At 37.9% G+C, this 18427-nt stretch overlaps 1 protein-coding gene across 4 annotated transcripts in view; it reads left to right on the forward strand.

Annotated features, from left to right (window-relative positions):
• UBE2Q2 (ubiquitin conjugating enzyme E2 Q2) overlaps window positions 1-18427 on the forward strand; it is a 59745-nt gene that overhangs the window by 38836 nt on the left and 2482 nt on the right. For 3 of the 4 annotated variants that reach the window (XM_041745640.1, XM_041745642.1, XM_041745643.1), the window contains 3 exons: window positions 11037-11085; window positions 11522-11617; window positions 17157-17223. In XM_041745640.1, the coding sequence (XP_041601574.1) occupies window positions 11037-11085; window positions 11522-11617; window positions 17157-17223 (212 nt within the window). The remainder of the gene's footprint in view (window positions 1-11036; window positions 11086-11521; window positions 11618-17156; window positions 17224-18427) is intronic. The other variant, XM_041745641.1, reaches the window with a different exon arrangement.

The raw sequence follows: 18427 nt of genomic DNA on the forward strand, positions 1-18427 counted from the left end.
TGGGTGTTATTAATCCCATTATACAAATGAATGATTTGAATAGTAAGTCAGCTTACCCAAATAAACCTTCTAGTAAAATGTTTTTTCATTACACCAAAAGCCAACAACTAAAAGGAGATTAAAAGTAAGAAAATTAAAACTCAAAAAAATAAAAGGAGATTAAAAGCATTAAGTACTTCATTGATTTGCAAATGTGAAGTGTGGACTTGAGTTCTTTGAGGTTAAAGAAAAAGGGAGTTGCCTCCAGTATAGCGATCTGGGAAGACTGTCCCGCAGGTGGGATCTGGGGGTGGGGGTGGGGGGTGGGCATTGAAGTAAGAGTGAGTTTCGCTGGTGGAGGTTGAAGGAAAATTATCTACATAGGTGAAAAAGTAAATATAATCACATATCTAGGAAAGAATGTGATGTATTCATAGCACACCAGACCAGACGAGTTTGAACTAGACGGCAAGGTGGGTAGAAGTCCTATGGAAGAGTTACATGAAAATGTCGTTTTTATAGGACTGTGGAGTGGTGCAGGGCTTTTTGTTTTTTTGTTTTCATTTTCTTTTTTCCTGGTAAGCAAACTATGACCTGAGGGTATTGAATTTCTCTCTCGTTAGCTGGTTCAGGAACAGGAAAATACAGGAAAGAGAATGTTTTAGAAGGAAATATGATAACAATGGAAGAAGACAATGGTGTTCAGAAAGCCTAGAAGAATGCAAGGCTAGTTAAGAGCTGATGGCCCTGTCTTGGGGCATCTGAGTGGCTCATTCTGTTGATCATTCAACTGGAATTCAACTCAGGTCATGATCTCAGGGTCCTGTCAAGGACCCTGTCAAGGCTCTGCATTCAGCATGGAGGCTACTTCTTCTCCCCCTCTGCCCCTCCCCCTGCTTACACAGGCTCTTGCACTCATTCTCGCTGTCTGGCTTGCTCTGTCTCTCTCCCTCACAAATAAATCCTAAAAATAAATAAATGAATGAATAAATAAATAAGCAAGCAAGCTGATGGCCCTGTCTTAAAGTGAAGACACCCTAATTTGGTACCGTGGGAGTGGAAAGATGAATGGAAGGTGAGCACTAATGTGAAGCAGAACCGCAGTGACTTGGTCTTCATAGTCTACTGTTACATGATGGGGAGGACGTACTGGCTGATGAGAGAAGAACTAAAAAAGGTGAAGGCCTGATGAAGGATTGATAAAACACAGAGCCTTGGAACCTCAGGCTCAGCCTAACACTTAAGCACTGAGTCTGATGAGATTATTGAGCTGTTTTTGTCCTATATATGTTTTATCCTCCATCTTCTAGATATCATCCTCTTCCTCTGTTTTATCACAGCCAAACTATTTTTTTTAAGATGTTATTTATTTATTCATCAGAGACACAGAGAGAAAGGCAGAGACACAGGCAGAGGGAGAAGCAGGCTCCATGCAGGGAGCCCAATGTGGGACTTGATCCCGGGTCTCCAGGATCAACACCTGAGTCAAAGGCAGACGCTCAACGGCTGAGCCACCCAGGCGTCCCCACAGCCAAACTGTTTTTTAAATAACAGTTTCATTGCTTCGTTGTGATACAATTCACATATGCTAAAACTCACCCTTTGAAAGTGTACAGTTCAGTGGTTTTTGGTATATTCATACAGTTGTGTAAACATCACCACTGTCTTATTTCTGAACATTTTCATTACTCCCTGAAAGAAATCCCGTACCCGGTAGCAGTCATTTCTCATTCCCACTGCAGCCCCCCACCCCCTGCCAACCACTAATCTCCATTCTGTCTCTAAGGATTTTCCTGTTTGGCACGTTTCATGTAAGTGGGACCATACAAAATGTAGCCTTCTATGGCTGGCTTCTTTCACTTAGCAAATGTTTTTAAAGTTCATCTACTGTAGCATATATTATTAATTCCACTTTATGGATGAATAATACTCCGTTGTATGGCTGTCCCACATTTTATCTATGGACATTTGTTGTCTCTGCCTTTGGCTACCATGAAGAATGCTTCTATGAACATTCACATGTTCTGATCTGCATGCATATTTTCATTTCTCCTTATATATACACCTGTGTGGAATTACTAGATCCTCTGGTAACTGTTAAGCTTTTTGATGTAACACTGGACTCTTTTCCAAAGTGACCACCCCATTTGTACTCTCACAGAGACGTTTCTATAATCACACTCTTTGCTTCCTGGTTACTCTTCAGCCTCTCTAGTCTGGCATCAGCGGTTAATATTCCCGCCACTGTTGCCAACAGGGACTTCCATGTTGGTAAACTCAGGGGGCCCTTTTCAGGCTTTATCATATTTGATGATCTGAGAAATCAATACTGATTTCTCAGTAACATCGCAACATTTTTCTCTTGGCTGCTGGCTGTTTCCTCTTGGTCTCTTTAGTTGGTAGCTCCTTTTGCTCACCTAACTTCTCCATGTTGGAGTTCTTCAGAAATTGGTACTGGGTCATCTCTCTTTTTTCTTTTCCTTCTATTCCTGTGGCTTTTTTTTAATTGAAATGTTTGAGATAATTGCACATTCACATACAGCTATAAGAAATAATAAAGATTCCGTGTACACTTTGCCAGTGTAACATTTCACAAAACCCCAACGGAGCAGGGAGCCCAATAGCGGGACTCGATCCCAGGACCCAGGATCATGACCTGAGCCGAAGTCAGACGCTTAACCAACGAGCCACCAGGCGCCCTGACACAGTATGCACAGTGTGATATTATGGTGAGACCCTGATACAATCCATAGACCTTAGATTTTCTGAGTTTTTCTTATAACTCATTTGTGGGTATGTTTGTATTAAATTCTGTATAACTCGATCGCCTGTATAGGTTTGTGTATCCACCACCACAGTGAAGGATATTGAAATTCGAAATACACAAGAATCTGTCTTGTCTTTTCAAACCACACCCACCTCCCTCGTATACGCCCACTTCTGTAACCCCTGGCAACCACTAATCTGTCCTGCATTTTTAATATTTTGCCATTTCAAAAAACATAGTTACATAAATGGAATCCTCTATTTTGGAATTGTAACTTATAGGGATTAGTTGTATTTACTCACCCGCTTCCCTGGAGATTCATCTATGTATATGACTAGTTTGTTCGTTTTCATTGCTGAGCATTCCATGGTTTAACCAGCCACCTGAAGGACTCCTGGGATGATTCTAGGGTTTGGCTCCTGCAAAATGAAGCTGCTAGGAGTGCTTGTGTACACTGTTCTGCTTTCTCTAGGGTATGTGTCCAAGAGTGCCGTGGCTAGCTCATATTCTTCTTGTAGTATATTGAATTTTTAAAGAAATTGTCAAACTGTTTTCCATAGTGGCTTTACCGTTTTATATTCTTACCAGGGATGTGTAAGTGATCTAGTTTCTCCACATCCTTGCCAGCATTTGGTTTCGCCACTTGTTTTTATTTTAGCTATTCTGATAGGTAGTGATACCTCATTGTAGTTTTAATCTGCTTTTCCCTAAGGCATATTTCCTAATATTGAGTATCTTTCATGTGTTTACGTGGCAACTTCATAGACTCTTTCGTGAAATATCTGTCCACGTCTTGCCAATTTCTGAATTTTGGAAAAAATTTTTTAGTGTGGTCTACATAATAGTCCTTTGTTGTAATAGATGGTTTTTAATTTCTCCCAGTATGTACCTTCATTTTGTCTTCCTAACAAAATCTTTTGTAGAGCAAAGGTTTTTAGTTTATCTATTTAAATTGAGATGTAGTTGATATATAATATCGTTGGTTTTGGATGTACAACCTAGTGATTTGCCAGTTTTAAGCATCAGAAAGTGCATACTGTGTCAGGGCGCCTGGGTGGCTCAGTTGGTTAAGCGTCTGACTTCGGCTCAGGTCATGATCCTGGGTCCTGGGATCGAGTCCCGCTATTGGGCTCCCTGCTCCGTCGGGAGTCTGCTTCTCCCTCTGACCCTGCTTGTGCTGTCAAATAAATAAAATCTTAAAAGAAATAAAATGCATACTGTAATAACTGTAGTTACCATCTGTCACCATACAAAGTTATCACAATAGTATTAACCATATTCCCTATGCCGTACTTTTCATCCCTGTGGCTTATTTTGTAACTAACTGGAAGTTTGTACCTGTTAATCCTCTTCACCTATCTCCCCCCCCCCCCACTCTCTTCACCACCTTCCCCCTACTTATTGGCCTGGCAACCATGAATCTGTTGTCTGTATTTTTTTGCTGTTTGTTCATTTGTTTTGTTTTTTAGGTTCCACATAGAAGCGAAATTGTGTGGTATTTGTCTTTCACTTTTCTTATTTCACTTAGCATAATACCCCAGGCCTGTCCTTATTAACGAATGGCAGGATCTCATTCCTTTTTAAAGCTGAATGATATTCCACTGTGTGTGTGTGTGTGTTTGTGTGTGTGTGTGTGTGTGTACACACCCAGAGGTGGAATTACTAGATCATATGGTAATTCTCTTCTTAGTTTTTTGAGGAACCTCATACTCTTTTCCACAGTGGCTACCAATTAACCTTCCCACCAACAGTGCATGAGGGTTCCCTTTCTCTACATCCTAGCCAACACTTGTTGTTTCTTATCTTTTTGATACTAGTCATTCTGACTGGTGTGAGTGGATACATAATTGTGGTTTAGATTTGCATTTTCCTGATGACTAGTGTTGCACTTCTTTTCATATGTCTGTTGACCATCTGTATGCCTTCTTTGGAAAAATGTCTAGTTAGGTTCTACACTGCTTTTTAAATTGGATTGTTAGAATTTTTGGTGTTGAGTTTTATGCATTCTTTATATATCTTGGATATTAACCCCTTACTGCATATATCATTTGTGAGTATCTTTCCCATGCGGTAAGTTGCCTTTTTGTTTTATTGATGGTTTCCTTTGCTGTGCAAAAGCTTTTCAGTTTGGTGTAGTCCCAATTGTTTACTTTTGCTTTTGTTTCCTTTGCCTGGGGGACATATCCAGGAAAATATTGTTAAGGGTGGTTTATAAGAGTTTACTGCCTATGTTTTCTTTTAGGAGTTTTATGGTTTCAGATCTTAAAATTAGGTCTTTAATCTATTTTGAGTTTATTTTTGTGTATGATGTAAGAGAATGGTTCATTCTCTTGCATGTAGCTCCCTGTCCAGTTTTCCCAACACTATTGAATAAATGGTCGTTCTTCCCCATTGTGTTTTCTTGTCTTTGTCATAGATTAATTGACCAGGTATGTGTGGGTTTATTTCTGGGCTCTCTGTTCTGTTCCATTGATCTACGTGTCTCTTCTTGTGCCAGTACCATAGTGTTTTGATTACTATAGCTTTGTAGTACAGTTTTAAACTTGGAATTGTAATACCATCAGCTTTTTTGCTCTTTCTTAAGATTGCTTTGGTTATTCAGTCTTTTGTGGTTCCATAGAGATATTAAGATTTTTTTGTTCTAGTTCTCTGAAAAACACTGTTGGTATTTTGATGGGAATTACACTCAATCCGTAGATAGTTTTGGATAATATGGGCGCTTAAACAATATTCTTCCAAGTCCTGGACATAGTACGTCTTGCTGTTTATTTATGTCACCTTTTATTTCTTTCATCAGTGTCTTAGAGTTTTTAGAGTACAGGTCTTTCACCTCCTTGGTTAAATTTATTCCTAGGTATAATTCTTTTTGATGAAATTGTAAATGGGATCATTCTCTTAATTTCTCTTTCTGCTATGTCATTACTAGTGTATGGAAACACAACAGATTTTTTTGTGTGTGTCTTGCAAAAAGTTTTTAGTTTTGATGAGTTTCAGTTTATAGATGTTTTTCCTTTTATGGATAATGCTTTTGGTGTCAAATTTAAGAACTCCTTTCCTTGTCCTAGATCCTGAAGATAGTCTCTTATTTTGTGTTTTCTCAGTTTTATAGTTTTACATTTTACAGATGAGTCTATGCATCATTTTGAGTTAACTTTTGTATAAGGTATGAGATTTAAATCAGAGGGTTTTTCCTTAATGGTCCGATTACTCTAGTGTTGTTTGTTGAAGAGGCTCCCATGGCTTTCAAAATATCTCCCGTGTCAGTGACTGCCAGGTTTTATAGCTAATGTTTTTGTCTTTTTTTTTTTTTAATTCAAAATTTGCCAACCTATAGCATATCACCCAGCGCTCATCCTGTGTTTTTGTCTTTTCTACTCCCAATATCGACCTGCCTTCTTGACATCTTTACTTGAATGTCTCTTTGTTTTTTAAATATTTTATTTATTTATTTATTCATGAGAGGCACGGAGAGAGACAGAGACACAGGCAGCGGGAGAAGCAGGCTCCCTGAGGGAGCCTGACGTGTGCCTTAATCCCAGAACTCCAGGATCACGCCCTGGGCCCAAAGCAGAGCTCAACTGCTGAGCCACCCAGGCGCGCCAACGTGGATGTCTCTGCATGGGCATCTCCAACTCTATAGCATGGAAACTCGAACTCCTTCTTTCCAGGCTCTTTTCCCCGTCTTCTCCATCTCCGTTATTGAATGTAGTTCTTCTTATACCCTCCTTTCCCACCTCCAGTCCTCTAATTCTCCTCCTCAGAGAGGTCCCAGATCCAGTTACTTGTCTCCGTTTCTGTTGCTACCACCACCGTTTCTCACGTGGACCACTTCCGAGGCTTCCTGACTGGACTCCTGCTTGTGTTCTTTCTGTCGTGTAAGCTTTTAGCATGATCTTTTATAAATTTGTTTGATTATGTTGTTCTCCAGCTTAAACTCATCCCTGTCTTTCCATTGCTCACAGGTTGGTGCTCTTCCCATATTCTATAAGCTGTCTGTGATCTTGCCCTTGGCTTCCTCTCTAACCCTCTTGGACGCTACTTGTCCTGTCAAAGCTGGTGTCCCACTGAATGTCTTTCAGTACCCGGCACGTGTTTTCCCTCATAACCTTTCTTAAGCATGCATTCCTCTGCCTGGAATGTTACTCCCGCCCACACTTCTACATCCTACAAATCTCGGCTGGTACTGGTACGTTACTCATAGAGACGCTGTTCCTGACCAGCACATTTTTAAAGAGTCCCCTGGTTATTACTTCGAGAGCTCTGAGTCCCCTTTCCGTACTTTGTTTTATTTGTTTAGCCCCTGTGATCTTAACTAGATGGTACACGTGAAGGACAGGGTCCTGTCGTTTTTCTTCGGTGTATCCTCTCCCTGGTCAGTGTGTCATATATTTTTGTGTGGTAAATATTCATGAGTCAGTGAATTACAGTAAGTTAGCAAGATGTGGACAGCTTAGGGTAATACGTAATGCTAGGCTTGGTTTATATTTTTCTGAAATTGTTTTTTGGATTTTATCTATTTGAGAGAGAGAAAGAGAGAGAACACGAACATGCCCAAGTGGGGAGAGGGGCAGAGGGAGAGGTAGACTCGCCACTGAGTCCCAGGACCCTGGGATCATGACCTGAGCTGAAGTCAGACGCCCCCCGCCTCCCGCACCCAAGGCTTGGTATTTTTATGAGCTATTTTAATGAGCCATCAGTACTTGGCTATCTTTCTTGCTTAGTCCAGGTCAGCGTGTAGTAACTTAAAAGAGAATCATAAAGATTATTTATTTTTTATCTCATTAATACATTGTGAGCAACTATCCATAGGCAACTGAAAATATTTTATTGGTTAATATAATGTGAATTTTTATTTGTGCCCCATTTATCCATGAAGAGAATGTTTCTACTTCTAGATGACCATGGGTTGTTTCTGTCTGTATTAAGGGAATGTGTTCTGAATAGTCTGGTTTTAAGTGCCAGCATTTTCATTTATTCCTATCTAAAGTCTCGGTTCTTACAACGTATAGTTTATTTCCTTACCTCAAGAATGGGGAGGGTCATGACTGTTTTATGTGGCCTGGGTAAGCCTGCCTTCCTTTTCTTTTTTTTTCCAATGTGACTATTGTTAAGAATTTGGCTATATATATATATAAAAAAAAGAATTTGGCTATAATATAAAATTTTTATATTCCTCATCTCTCTCATCTTTTTTTTTTTTTTAGCATCACTTAATCATGTTCTATGAACACTGATAAATGATTTCTGTTGTCTCCTCATCAATGCAATTTAAGTGATCATCCTAGCTTGTGGATGAGATTAGCTGGCAAACATTCTTGCAAGAATTTTCTAGTATAACAAAAATTATACATTGCCTAAAAAGGCTAAGCTTTAGGATAGTTTTGCTATACAACTTTGGCAACTGAAGTTATTTATTTATTTGTTTTGGTTGGGGATTTCATTTTTGTTCTGTTTTTTTTTTTTATTGGAGTTCAATTTGCCAACATATAGCCTAACACTCAGTGCTCATCCCGCCAAGTGCTCCCCTCAGTGCCCATCACCCAGTCACCCCAACCCCCCCCACCTCCCTTTCCACTAACCCCTTGTTCATTTCCCAGAGTTAGTTGTCTCTCATGTTTTGTCACCCTCGCTGATATTTTCTTTCATTTTCTCTCCTTTCCCTTTATTTCCTTTCGCTAATTTTTTATATTCCCCAAATGAATGAGACCATATAATGTTTGTCCTTCTCCGATTGACTTATTTCACTTAGCATACTACCCTCCAGGTCCCTCCACATCGAAGCAAATAGTGGGTATTTTGTTTTTCTTAAAGATACTGTTTTTAAGTAATCTCCACACCCAGTGCCAGGCTCAAACTCCTAACCCCAAGATTGAGAGTCGCACATTTCGCCAACTGAGCCAACCAGGCACCCAAAACTGAGGGGTTTTTAAAAATTGAAACTATTACTATGCTTCCATATGTGGCATATTATTTTTAAGTGACCCTTAGATTATTATTATTTTTCCTTTTTTCTAATATTCTGAATTGGGGATCCCTGGGTGGCGTAGCGGTTTAGCGCCTGCCTTTGGCCCAGGGCGTGATCCTGGAGACCCGGGATCAAATCCCACGTCAGGCTCCCAGTGCATGGGGCCTGCTTCTCCCTCTGCCCCCCTCTCTCTCTCTCTCTCTCTCTCTCTCTCTCTCTCTCTCTCTCTCTGTGTGTGTGTGTGTGTGTGTGACTATCATAAATAAATAAATAAAAATTTAAAAAAAAAACATACACATCTAATATTCTGAATTGTCTCAGTATTCAGCAGGAACTATTTGAAGGCAAAGAACAATAAGTATTTTGAGCATATATTGATAGAGTGAATACAACTCAATGTGGAAGTAGAATCAATCTCTCCTTTTAGGTGTAAATGCTACTAATAGTATGTGTTAAGGAAAAGTTTGCTTACCTCACTTTTATGTAGGTTCTAGAGCTGTTTCTTGTGTTTAGACATCCAACAAACATTTGTGTAGTTAAGGCCTCTTAGAAAATTAGTTTCTTTTGGCCCATGAATACAAAATCTTGCCTTCTTCCCACCTGAAAGACTCTCCACGCCCAGAATGAAGAGTGGGTGCTAAAAAGAAAGGTGGCAGGGATCCCTTGGTGGCGCAGCGGTTTGGCGCCTGCCTTTGGCCCAGGGCGCGATCCTAGAGACCCGGGATCGAATCCCACGTCAGGATCCCGGTGCATGGAGCCTGCTTCTCCCCCTGCCTGTGTCTCTTCCTCTCTCTCTCTCTCTCTGTGTGACTATTATAAATAAATAAAAATTTAAAAAAAAAATAAAAAGAAAGGTGGCAGGTAATTTGTAACTTGGGCTGGTCTACACAACTCTTTTTCCTAAGATAATAGTCTGAGTCCCTGTCTGTATTTAGCATTTCTGAAGTGTAAAGATCAGTAATAGTGTTAACTCATTAACAGATGACTAGAGTTTGAGCAATTTATGGAGAAACCAAAATTCAAATGAAAGCATGGATCTTCTAATTCTGTTAAATCAGCAAGTGCTTATTTAAAGCCACTTTATACAAGATACTCTTTGAGCCCATTGGGAGATTCAGATGATTGGAGATGTCTGTGTTTTAGAGATTTAGAAGAATGTACAAACAAGTTTATAAATTTTCTGATTCTCTACCCAAATTTAGTGTTTTGAAGTGTTTTTCTTTCCCTCCTATAACATTAACTGTGGAAGTTCCCAGAGTTTGGTGCAGTCAGGTAAGGAAGACACTAGCTTAAATTCTCCAGGATGTGGGACTTATTGAATAAATTCCATTACTGAATAATTTTACTATAACTAATAATGATAATGGTCTACAATAGAAGTTTTTAGATTCCTTACTTTTCTGTAATTTGGTTTAGTCAACACAAGGAGGCATTTGGGTAGCCAGAATGCAAAATCTGTATACTAGAATGGTCTTGGCAAGCTTTACTGGAGAAAGATACAGCATTTGGAAAAGTAGGGAGCCGAAAGAATGTCAGGCAAGGGAAAGACATGGGCAGAATTCCAGAGGACAAAAAAGTTTGTAATGGCCTTGGTGTTCAGACTTGTGGTCTTAGCTTATGTATTTTCAAGATTTATCAGTCTGTCTTCTATAATTATTCCCTTGATTTTATTTTAGGCATGATATTTCATATATTTTGAAGGTCAAAATAACATTAAAGGAGAAATGAAATTATTTTGTTTGAGGAAGGGTTAAAAGGTTGAATAATCTTGATCTAAATAACGATTTCCTAAGAGAAATCTGGGAGATTCCCAGAAGTTGTCTGGTTCAGAGAACAGTTCTCAGGATTGGAAAGAGAAATTGAGGCGTCTCAGAGAAGGGACTCTATGGTGAGAACCACTTGATCCTCACAAAAAGATGGATGAAAACAATTTAAACCACAAAATACCATGTCATGTTCATTATTACAGATAGGGCAAAACTGGTGTCATTGGCTAACATAACTGTTAGAGAAATTTTCAGATGAATGTAATACTCCCATTTTCTGGAGTATTCAGGAGTAAGTTCCTAGTTTCTGATATCCTTAGATTAAGCATTCTGTCTCTAAGAACTATTTTTTTTTTTAATTAAGACAGTTATAAAGTGATGACATTAGAATTGTTTAACTATCCTTAGTCCTGGAACCCTGGAACCCTAACCACTATTCTCATTTTTGGATGTTATCTTCTAACCTTGACTTGTATGTATTCCTAAGTGGTGGTACATTAAATAAAAAGGAACGCCGACATTTAGAGAATTAAATATTATTTCCTTTTCTCTTTTTAAGGTATGTGTTGGGTGGTGGAGCACTATGTATGGAACTTCTCACAAAACAGGTGACTGGTTTTCTTGTGGTACTCCTGTTTTTCAATCTCAGTGGAGTGTTTTGATGATGTTAAATTAGATTCTGAGTGAAAAAGCTCTGATGTAATGCCACCAAAAAATTGTTTTGAAGAGTACCTACTTTTAATAATGAAGTGCTATTTAAGGCAAACCAATAATATGACATTGTACTTGGTGCTTAATCTATTCAAGGATAGGTGTTCTGAGAGCGATGTTTCTATAAGGTTATAATTTGCTCATGTTTGATACTTAGAACATAGATTTTTTTGTTTGCTTTACAAGATTTTTAGAAAGTCCAACTTTACTTTTTTCTCTTGTATACAGACTTCTTAACATTGTCTTGCTGTTGTCAAGCTGCTACGTGCCATTTTGTTAAGTTTTCCCAAGTGGGAATCAAGAGTACCACTGTGTTTTTTCTTCTTCCTGTAGGGCTGGAGCAGTGCCTACTCAATAGAATCAGTCATCATGCAGATCAATGCCACCTTAGTGAAAGGCAAAGCCAGAGTGCAGTTTGGAGCAAATAAGGTACCTTTATTAAGAAGATCACATAAATGATAATACATGTTTTCTGTTACCTTATGAGACATATTCTTGTTCTTCTAGTCTTTGTTGTTCTTACTATAGGTAAACATGTCTATAATTTGAAGTCTTGTATGTATATGCTAATGAGTTAAAATTATATGTACTTTAAAGATTGCCGAAATTGAGATCATGTTGTAATAGTTAATTCCCAGTGAGCATTTATATGCTAGGCTCTGATCTAAACTTTTTACTTGTAGGTACTATTTCAGTCCTTTTACTGACAGAAGAGTAGGTAATATTATCGTCCTCATTTTGTGGATGAGGAAACTGAAGCACATGGAGGTTAGATAACTCATGTAAGTCAGGTGACAGGTGGCAGAATGAGGACTGGAACCAGACGGTCTAGTGTTAGTCTCTACTCTTACCCACAGAGTTCTGTTCTTTATTCACTAACTATGTCAGAAACCTCTTTCCGTGTCTAATTGTAGTTGTCTATAAACAGTTAAATGGACCAAAGATAATACTCTTAAGTTAGTATATTTTGCAGAAATATTTGTTGATGGAAATTATCCTGACCTAACATTTCAAAAATTTGGATGTTCCTAAAGGTCTGTGTGAATTTTGTGTTAAATGCCTATCCTAATTGTTTGAAATATAAATTATGTATTTATAACTATATTGCACATCAAAGCAGGAGTCCAGTAGACTCTTAATTAATTCACAAAGGAAGAAAAAATTGAAAAGGCTATTATAAAAATCATTTATTTGGGGTAGTCCTATATAGTCAGTCTTGAGTTCTTTTAAGAGATGTTTCTTTTACACTGGAACAAAATAAAAAACATTTTTTATAAAATCTACAAGTTAATTATTGAATGCTAATGAATTGCTTAACTACATTTAACTAGAAATAATATTAGCATTTGGTATACTTCTGGTCTTTTAAATTTCTTCCTGGCATTTATTTATTTTTATATAGAACTTGATGTGAAATTTCATCATGTTTTTTTTTTTTAATTAGCATGTTTTTCTTGTTAAAATATATAAAAGGCTTAGAAAGATGATTGTTTTTGAGTAATTGAGAGAACATTTTATCAGTAACTCACTGTGTAAACTTACCTCTTCTGGGTGTCTGTATCTTTACCTTAAAATACAATTGTCTGGATATTTTCAGTCTCTTCCAGTTTTAAAATTCTGTAGTACCAATACTCTGTTCAGTGGCACAGTTCTCTTGGAATCACTCAATGTCAGTATTATTGTCAACCCTTATGTTTCCATGATTTATAGGTTTTATATAGAGTGCTAAGTTGGGCAACTAAGCACATTTGCATATTAAAGTATGTCTTACAAGGTGAATTTTTTTAATGAATTGTTATGATAAAACTTCACTCTTTCAGTTTTTTTCTTATTAATAAATATCAGTTAAGAATATGGAAACTTTATATAACTAGGAGTTTTGCCTTAAAGGATTTTAAACTACAGGAAGTAGTCTGAATGTTAACTTAAAAATACTGTCAAATCATGTGCTAAATGGTGTTAAAAAATAGGCTACCATTTGTGTGTGTGTGTGTGTGTGTGTGTGTGTGTGTGTGTGTGAGAAAGGGAGGGAGGGAGGGAGAGAGAGACAAGGATGTATTATGTATATTATGTAGATGTGTTTTTTTTTGTGGTTTTTTTGGTTTTTTTTTTTTTTTTTAAGCAGAGACCATCTCTGTAAAGATATTCAAGAAAGTACTATTTCTGAAAAGGGGGTATTGAAATATTGATGGGGTAAGTTAGAGATGGAAGAGAGACTTTAAATCATTTGTGCTCTTTGAATTTCTTTTTGACATATGACTATTACTTCAAAAATATTTTAAATATTTTTAATGATACTATTAGCTGTTGATTCAAAATAAATGAATGCATTTGTTTCCTGAAAATATTACTAAAATGATACACGTAAGTACTGGAGAAAAAAAAAATGCCTCTCAGAACATACGAAATTTGGAGATAGGGTCAAATTGATGTTTCTGAGGATGTGCAGCTCTGTGCAGGCAAGAGTCATTGCACAGCCCTGCCATTAGCTTGCTCTCGTAGGCTCAGCCAGCAGGAGCTGAGAGTAAGCCATGGGGCAGAAGGATGTCGGCCAGGCTGGTTTTCTGGTCAGTTAACATGGGCTACCGGCTGTAACATTAACTCCAGGCTGTAGTAATGAGAAAGTCTTCTAAAGTAGAGTTCTTCTATTATGACTTGGCAAGAATTTGGGGTTTGGATAGGCAAGGTTCATTCACCGCATAGAGGACATGATAGTTGGGGTAAATAAATAGTCAAATCCTAGAGCACAGCAACTGTTGGAGTAGCTCCTAAACTATTTCTACAATCAGGAAAGGCACCGATAAATCATTCCCTGTTGCCCATAGAGACTTGAAGAACAAATTCAAGTCAAATGGACAGTTGTAGAACTCTGTAGCCAATAGTTAGGTACTACATCTTTCCCAAACATTTATGGGATATGGGGGAAAATAATAAATTCGTAAATTAATTTTTTTATGATTTTAGTATTCATGAGAGACACAGAGAGAAAGAGGGGCAGAGACACAGGCAGAGGGAGAAGCAGGTTTCATTCAGAGAGCCTGATGTGGGACTCGATCCTGGGACTCCAGGACCATAGCCTGGGCCGAAGGCAGGCACTAAGCTGCCGGCCATCCAGGGATCCCCCATAAATTAGTATTTAAAAAACAAGCCATAGCATTTAAGGCTAGAAGTCAGTAATGAAAAGATTAATAAAAATCCATATGAATTTGGAAATTAAACACCATTCTAAATCATGGGTGAAAGCAGCACCAGGGTGGCTCAGTGGTTGAGCGCCTGCCTTCAGCTCAGGTCGTGATCCCGGGGTCCCAGGGTCCTGAGGGGGGCCTGCTTCTCCTATGTTTCTGCCTCTTTCTGTGTCTCTCATAAATAAATAAATCTTAAAATAAGTAAATCATGGTTAAAGAATCTTATGAATATTTAAAAATACTTAGAACTGAACCATAATAGAAATACTAAAATTCTCCCTCTGTCCCTCTTTCCTTCTCTATCCCTTTCTCTATCTATCCTTTCTCTCTCTCTCTCTCTCTCTCTCTCTCTCTCTCTCTCTCAAACATTCATGAAACTAATCCTGTTCAATGCAGAAAACTTCAAATTTTCGAAGTGGGAAAAGGATAGATGTCATCCTCTGATCCTCATTAAATTAAAAACTCTAATAACAAAACAAGAAAACAAATGTTCCTTTTGTGGAATTATGAAATTCAGACAGCCCTTAATAGGGGCTTTGAAATGAAAACTGCAGGATAGCTAGAGAACAGCAATAATGCAATTACTGCGTGCTAGGAAGTCAAGGAGAACTTGGACTGAATACTCCTTGCCCTAAAATCCTTGTATCATTAAAAAAAAAAAAAAGAGCCAAGCTTCTAACTCAGTGTTAGAAAGGACAATCAGGTAAGCTGAAAGCAGAAGGAAGGAGTTAACAATGATATATGCAAAGGTCAGTGGAGCAGAAAACAGAAAGGGCCAACTCCCTGGTACCAGAAAGCCTCCACAGTGACCTTCTCTAAATTGGACGAAGATCCTGCTGTTGACAACTGGGAATGGGCAAGGCTGATGTTCTTTCTCCTCTTGTAGATGGGCAGTAGGGTTAGGAAGCGACTGCTGCTCCATCATTTGCAAGTTCCCATCTATGTGTATTTTTCCTATATAGTGTTTCACTTGTACCTTTGTCCCTTGGTGAACAGGCTGACTGAAAAACACTACTTTTCATTAACTTACAGATAACATTAGGGCACATTTTCTTTGTTTTACAGATGCGGTATGGGAGGGTTTTACTGTTTTTAAAGAGGTCTTAGATGGGGATTGCTGGGTGGCTCAGGGGCTTAGTGCCTGCCCTTGGGCCCAAGGCGTGATCCTGGAGTCCCCGGTTGGAGTCCCACATCGGGCTCCCTGCATGGAGCCTGCTTCTCCCTCTGCCCGCCCCCCCCCCAATCTGTGTCTCTATGAATAAATATATAAAATCTTAAAAAAAAAAAAAAGGGTCTTAGAAAGTGAAAAAGGCTACACTGTAGAAAAAGACATAAAACATCTATTTGCAGAAATAGAAATAAATAGCTTGTGAACATTTGGAGACACACTCAGCCTCACTCAGTAATAGAAATGCAAATCAAATCCCCCCCCCCTTCCACCTCTGATATTGTTACAAGTAACAAAGGTTTGTAAGAGGGCTCTGGTGAGATGGTATAGAGGCATTCCCACCATTCCCACACATGGAGCCCATTTATACACTCTTACTTATGGACAGCTATTTTAGCAACACCTCAAGATTACGAAGGCCTATATATCTTTTGACCCAGCAGTTCTGCTCAAGGACTTTTCCCCAGGACTTTGGAAATATTTGTTCAGGGTTACTCACTATAACACTGTGACAACAAAATACTGAAAACAACCTAAATGTCCACCAATTGGAGATTAATAAGATATTTGACTCTCCATGTAACAGAATAAAAACAGGAGGATTTAATAAAACAGGAGGATTAAGCTTTTTGCACACTGATAGGGAAACAGGTCCAAGATTCAGGGGAGATAAGGGAATAGAACGGTGTCTGCAGCATACTGCCTACCATTTGTTGGGAGGAAAAGCAGGGGATGGTGGGTACTAACAAGTTATACATGGCTTTTCTTATATAATCTTGAGATACAAGAAACTAACGGTAATTAACTTGAGTAGGAAAAAGGAGGGTGGATGAGAGAAAGAACCGGATGGTTGCGGGACAGGTAGGAAGGAGAATTTTCACCTAGAATGTTTTATACTTTTTAATTCTTATGCTGTGTGAATTTATTATTAAGTTCTATGATATAACAGGTGTGTACCACTATGAAGAATGCTCTTGATATATTGTAGGTTAAGATGTTGCTCAGTTGTACTGATAGAAATAAAATCAGTCCTAAATTTGGCCCTTTAAAAGAGGATCTAAAGAGGCTACAAAAACAGGAGTCCTTTAGTAATGCCTTGGTGCCACTTATGATATTTTTTAGATTTTTAACTTAAGGTGTTATTGATATACGTAGTCCTCAAAGCTTAGTGTTACCTTATCTAACGGTTATATTTCAGGCTTTGTGTGTGTGTGTGTGTGGTGGGGTTTTTTTGGGTGGGGGTAGGGACATGGAAGTTATGAGGATGAGAGATGGAGTTTTACTCATGTCCAAATAGCATTCTTTGACTTGACTCACCAGTAGAGAGGGGCACTAGAACTATAAAGCTTTATACTTGTCCAGTAAAAGGATTTGTAAAAATGAACTGTGGAGCTTAAATAGATTTTTATTGTAGTACAACTTTGGTTTTCTTACTCTAAAGTGGTAGAGAATAATGAAATTGAGAAATGAGGGTTTGAAGTGAAAGTTATTTTTGAAATGGAAATATTCCATTTCCTGTGTTCTTTTAAGCATAGTAGTGATACATCCAATAAATTATTTGTAATGATCTTCACCTACTTATGGTTTCTACTTAAAATGTGTAATTCTCTTTCAGAATCAATATAATCTAGCAAGAGCCCAACAATCCTATAATTCCATTGTACAGATACATGAGAAAAATGGTACGTTTAATTCAATAAGTATTTATTACCATTTATGAAGTTTTCTATGAGGTACTTCCTACTGATAACTTTTCCTGTTTTTGTTTTTGCCTTAAGTTCTTAAAGTACTGTTACCACAATGAAAAAATTTAACTTTTGAGGATGCACACACCGTGCTTCATTAAAAAAAAATCTTTGTATCCTAAATACTTGACCTGAGAACCTGAGTCAGAGTCAAGATTTTTTAGTAGATTAATGAACAAATCACTTTACTTGCTTGAAATGTCTGGTATTAGGATAGGAATTGGGCTCAAGGCAATTGTACAGGTGGAGTTCTTGTTCTTGATACTGAGTAAATGCAATCAGGATCCTGAACCAGCTGTTTCTGAAACATCTTCAGACTACCTAGTGCTTTTTGACAGTCATACATTTATCTATTCAAGTAAAAATAGACATATAGACATATGAGTATTTGAGTTGGAAATTTAAAAAACTTAAAATATCTTTCATGAAGTGTATTATACCTTAAATTTTGCTGGTTTTCACAATGCATGTTTTGAGTTTTTGTCTCTAACAGGTAGATTTGGAATTAGAAGACTGATTTTTCAAGTAGCATTTGTGTTACTAGCTCTGTGTCTCTGACCAAGTCCCATTTCCTCATCTCTAAAAAGGTGTATCTGTCTTTCCAGACTTGTGAGGAAAAAGAATAGTGTATACACATGGCACTTTGTAACTAAGTGCTGATAACAAGATATTCATTATAGCCATGGTAGTGAAACTGATGCTTTGTTGTGCAGAGCAAGTTAATAGGAAGTAGTTTTCTTTAAGGAGAGTATTTACAGCAAAATGTTCTTTACTAGAAATGTGGTAGCTTATGACTTAATACTTGTGCTTTGTGCACATTTTTATTTTAATTTCAAAGCAAATTCACCACTTTTTTCAGTGACTGTTTCTGAAAGAATAATATTTGAAACAGGTCAAGTTTCTAAAGGAAATGATAAAACTGGAGGGCAAGGCTGGGTTTTCATAATAATAATTCATAGCACACTAAATTAGATCCACAGGTATTTGTATACGACTTCATAACCATGTGGATGCTCTACGTATCTTGGTATATTCATACTGTTCCAATGGCCATTTCGTGCGAAGCAATACTTAGTTTCGTTAGCCTTTCTATAGAGAGCTTAGATTTTTGTTGTCTGGGAAACAGTCACATTTTTTCTTT

Source organism: Vulpes lagopus, chromosome 2 (genome assembly GCF_018345385.1).
Source record: "Vulpes lagopus strain Blue_001 chromosome 2, ASM1834538v1, whole genome shotgun sequence".
In the NCBI taxonomy this organism is placed as follows: Eukaryota; Metazoa; Chordata; class Mammalia; order Carnivora; family Canidae; genus Vulpes; species Vulpes lagopus.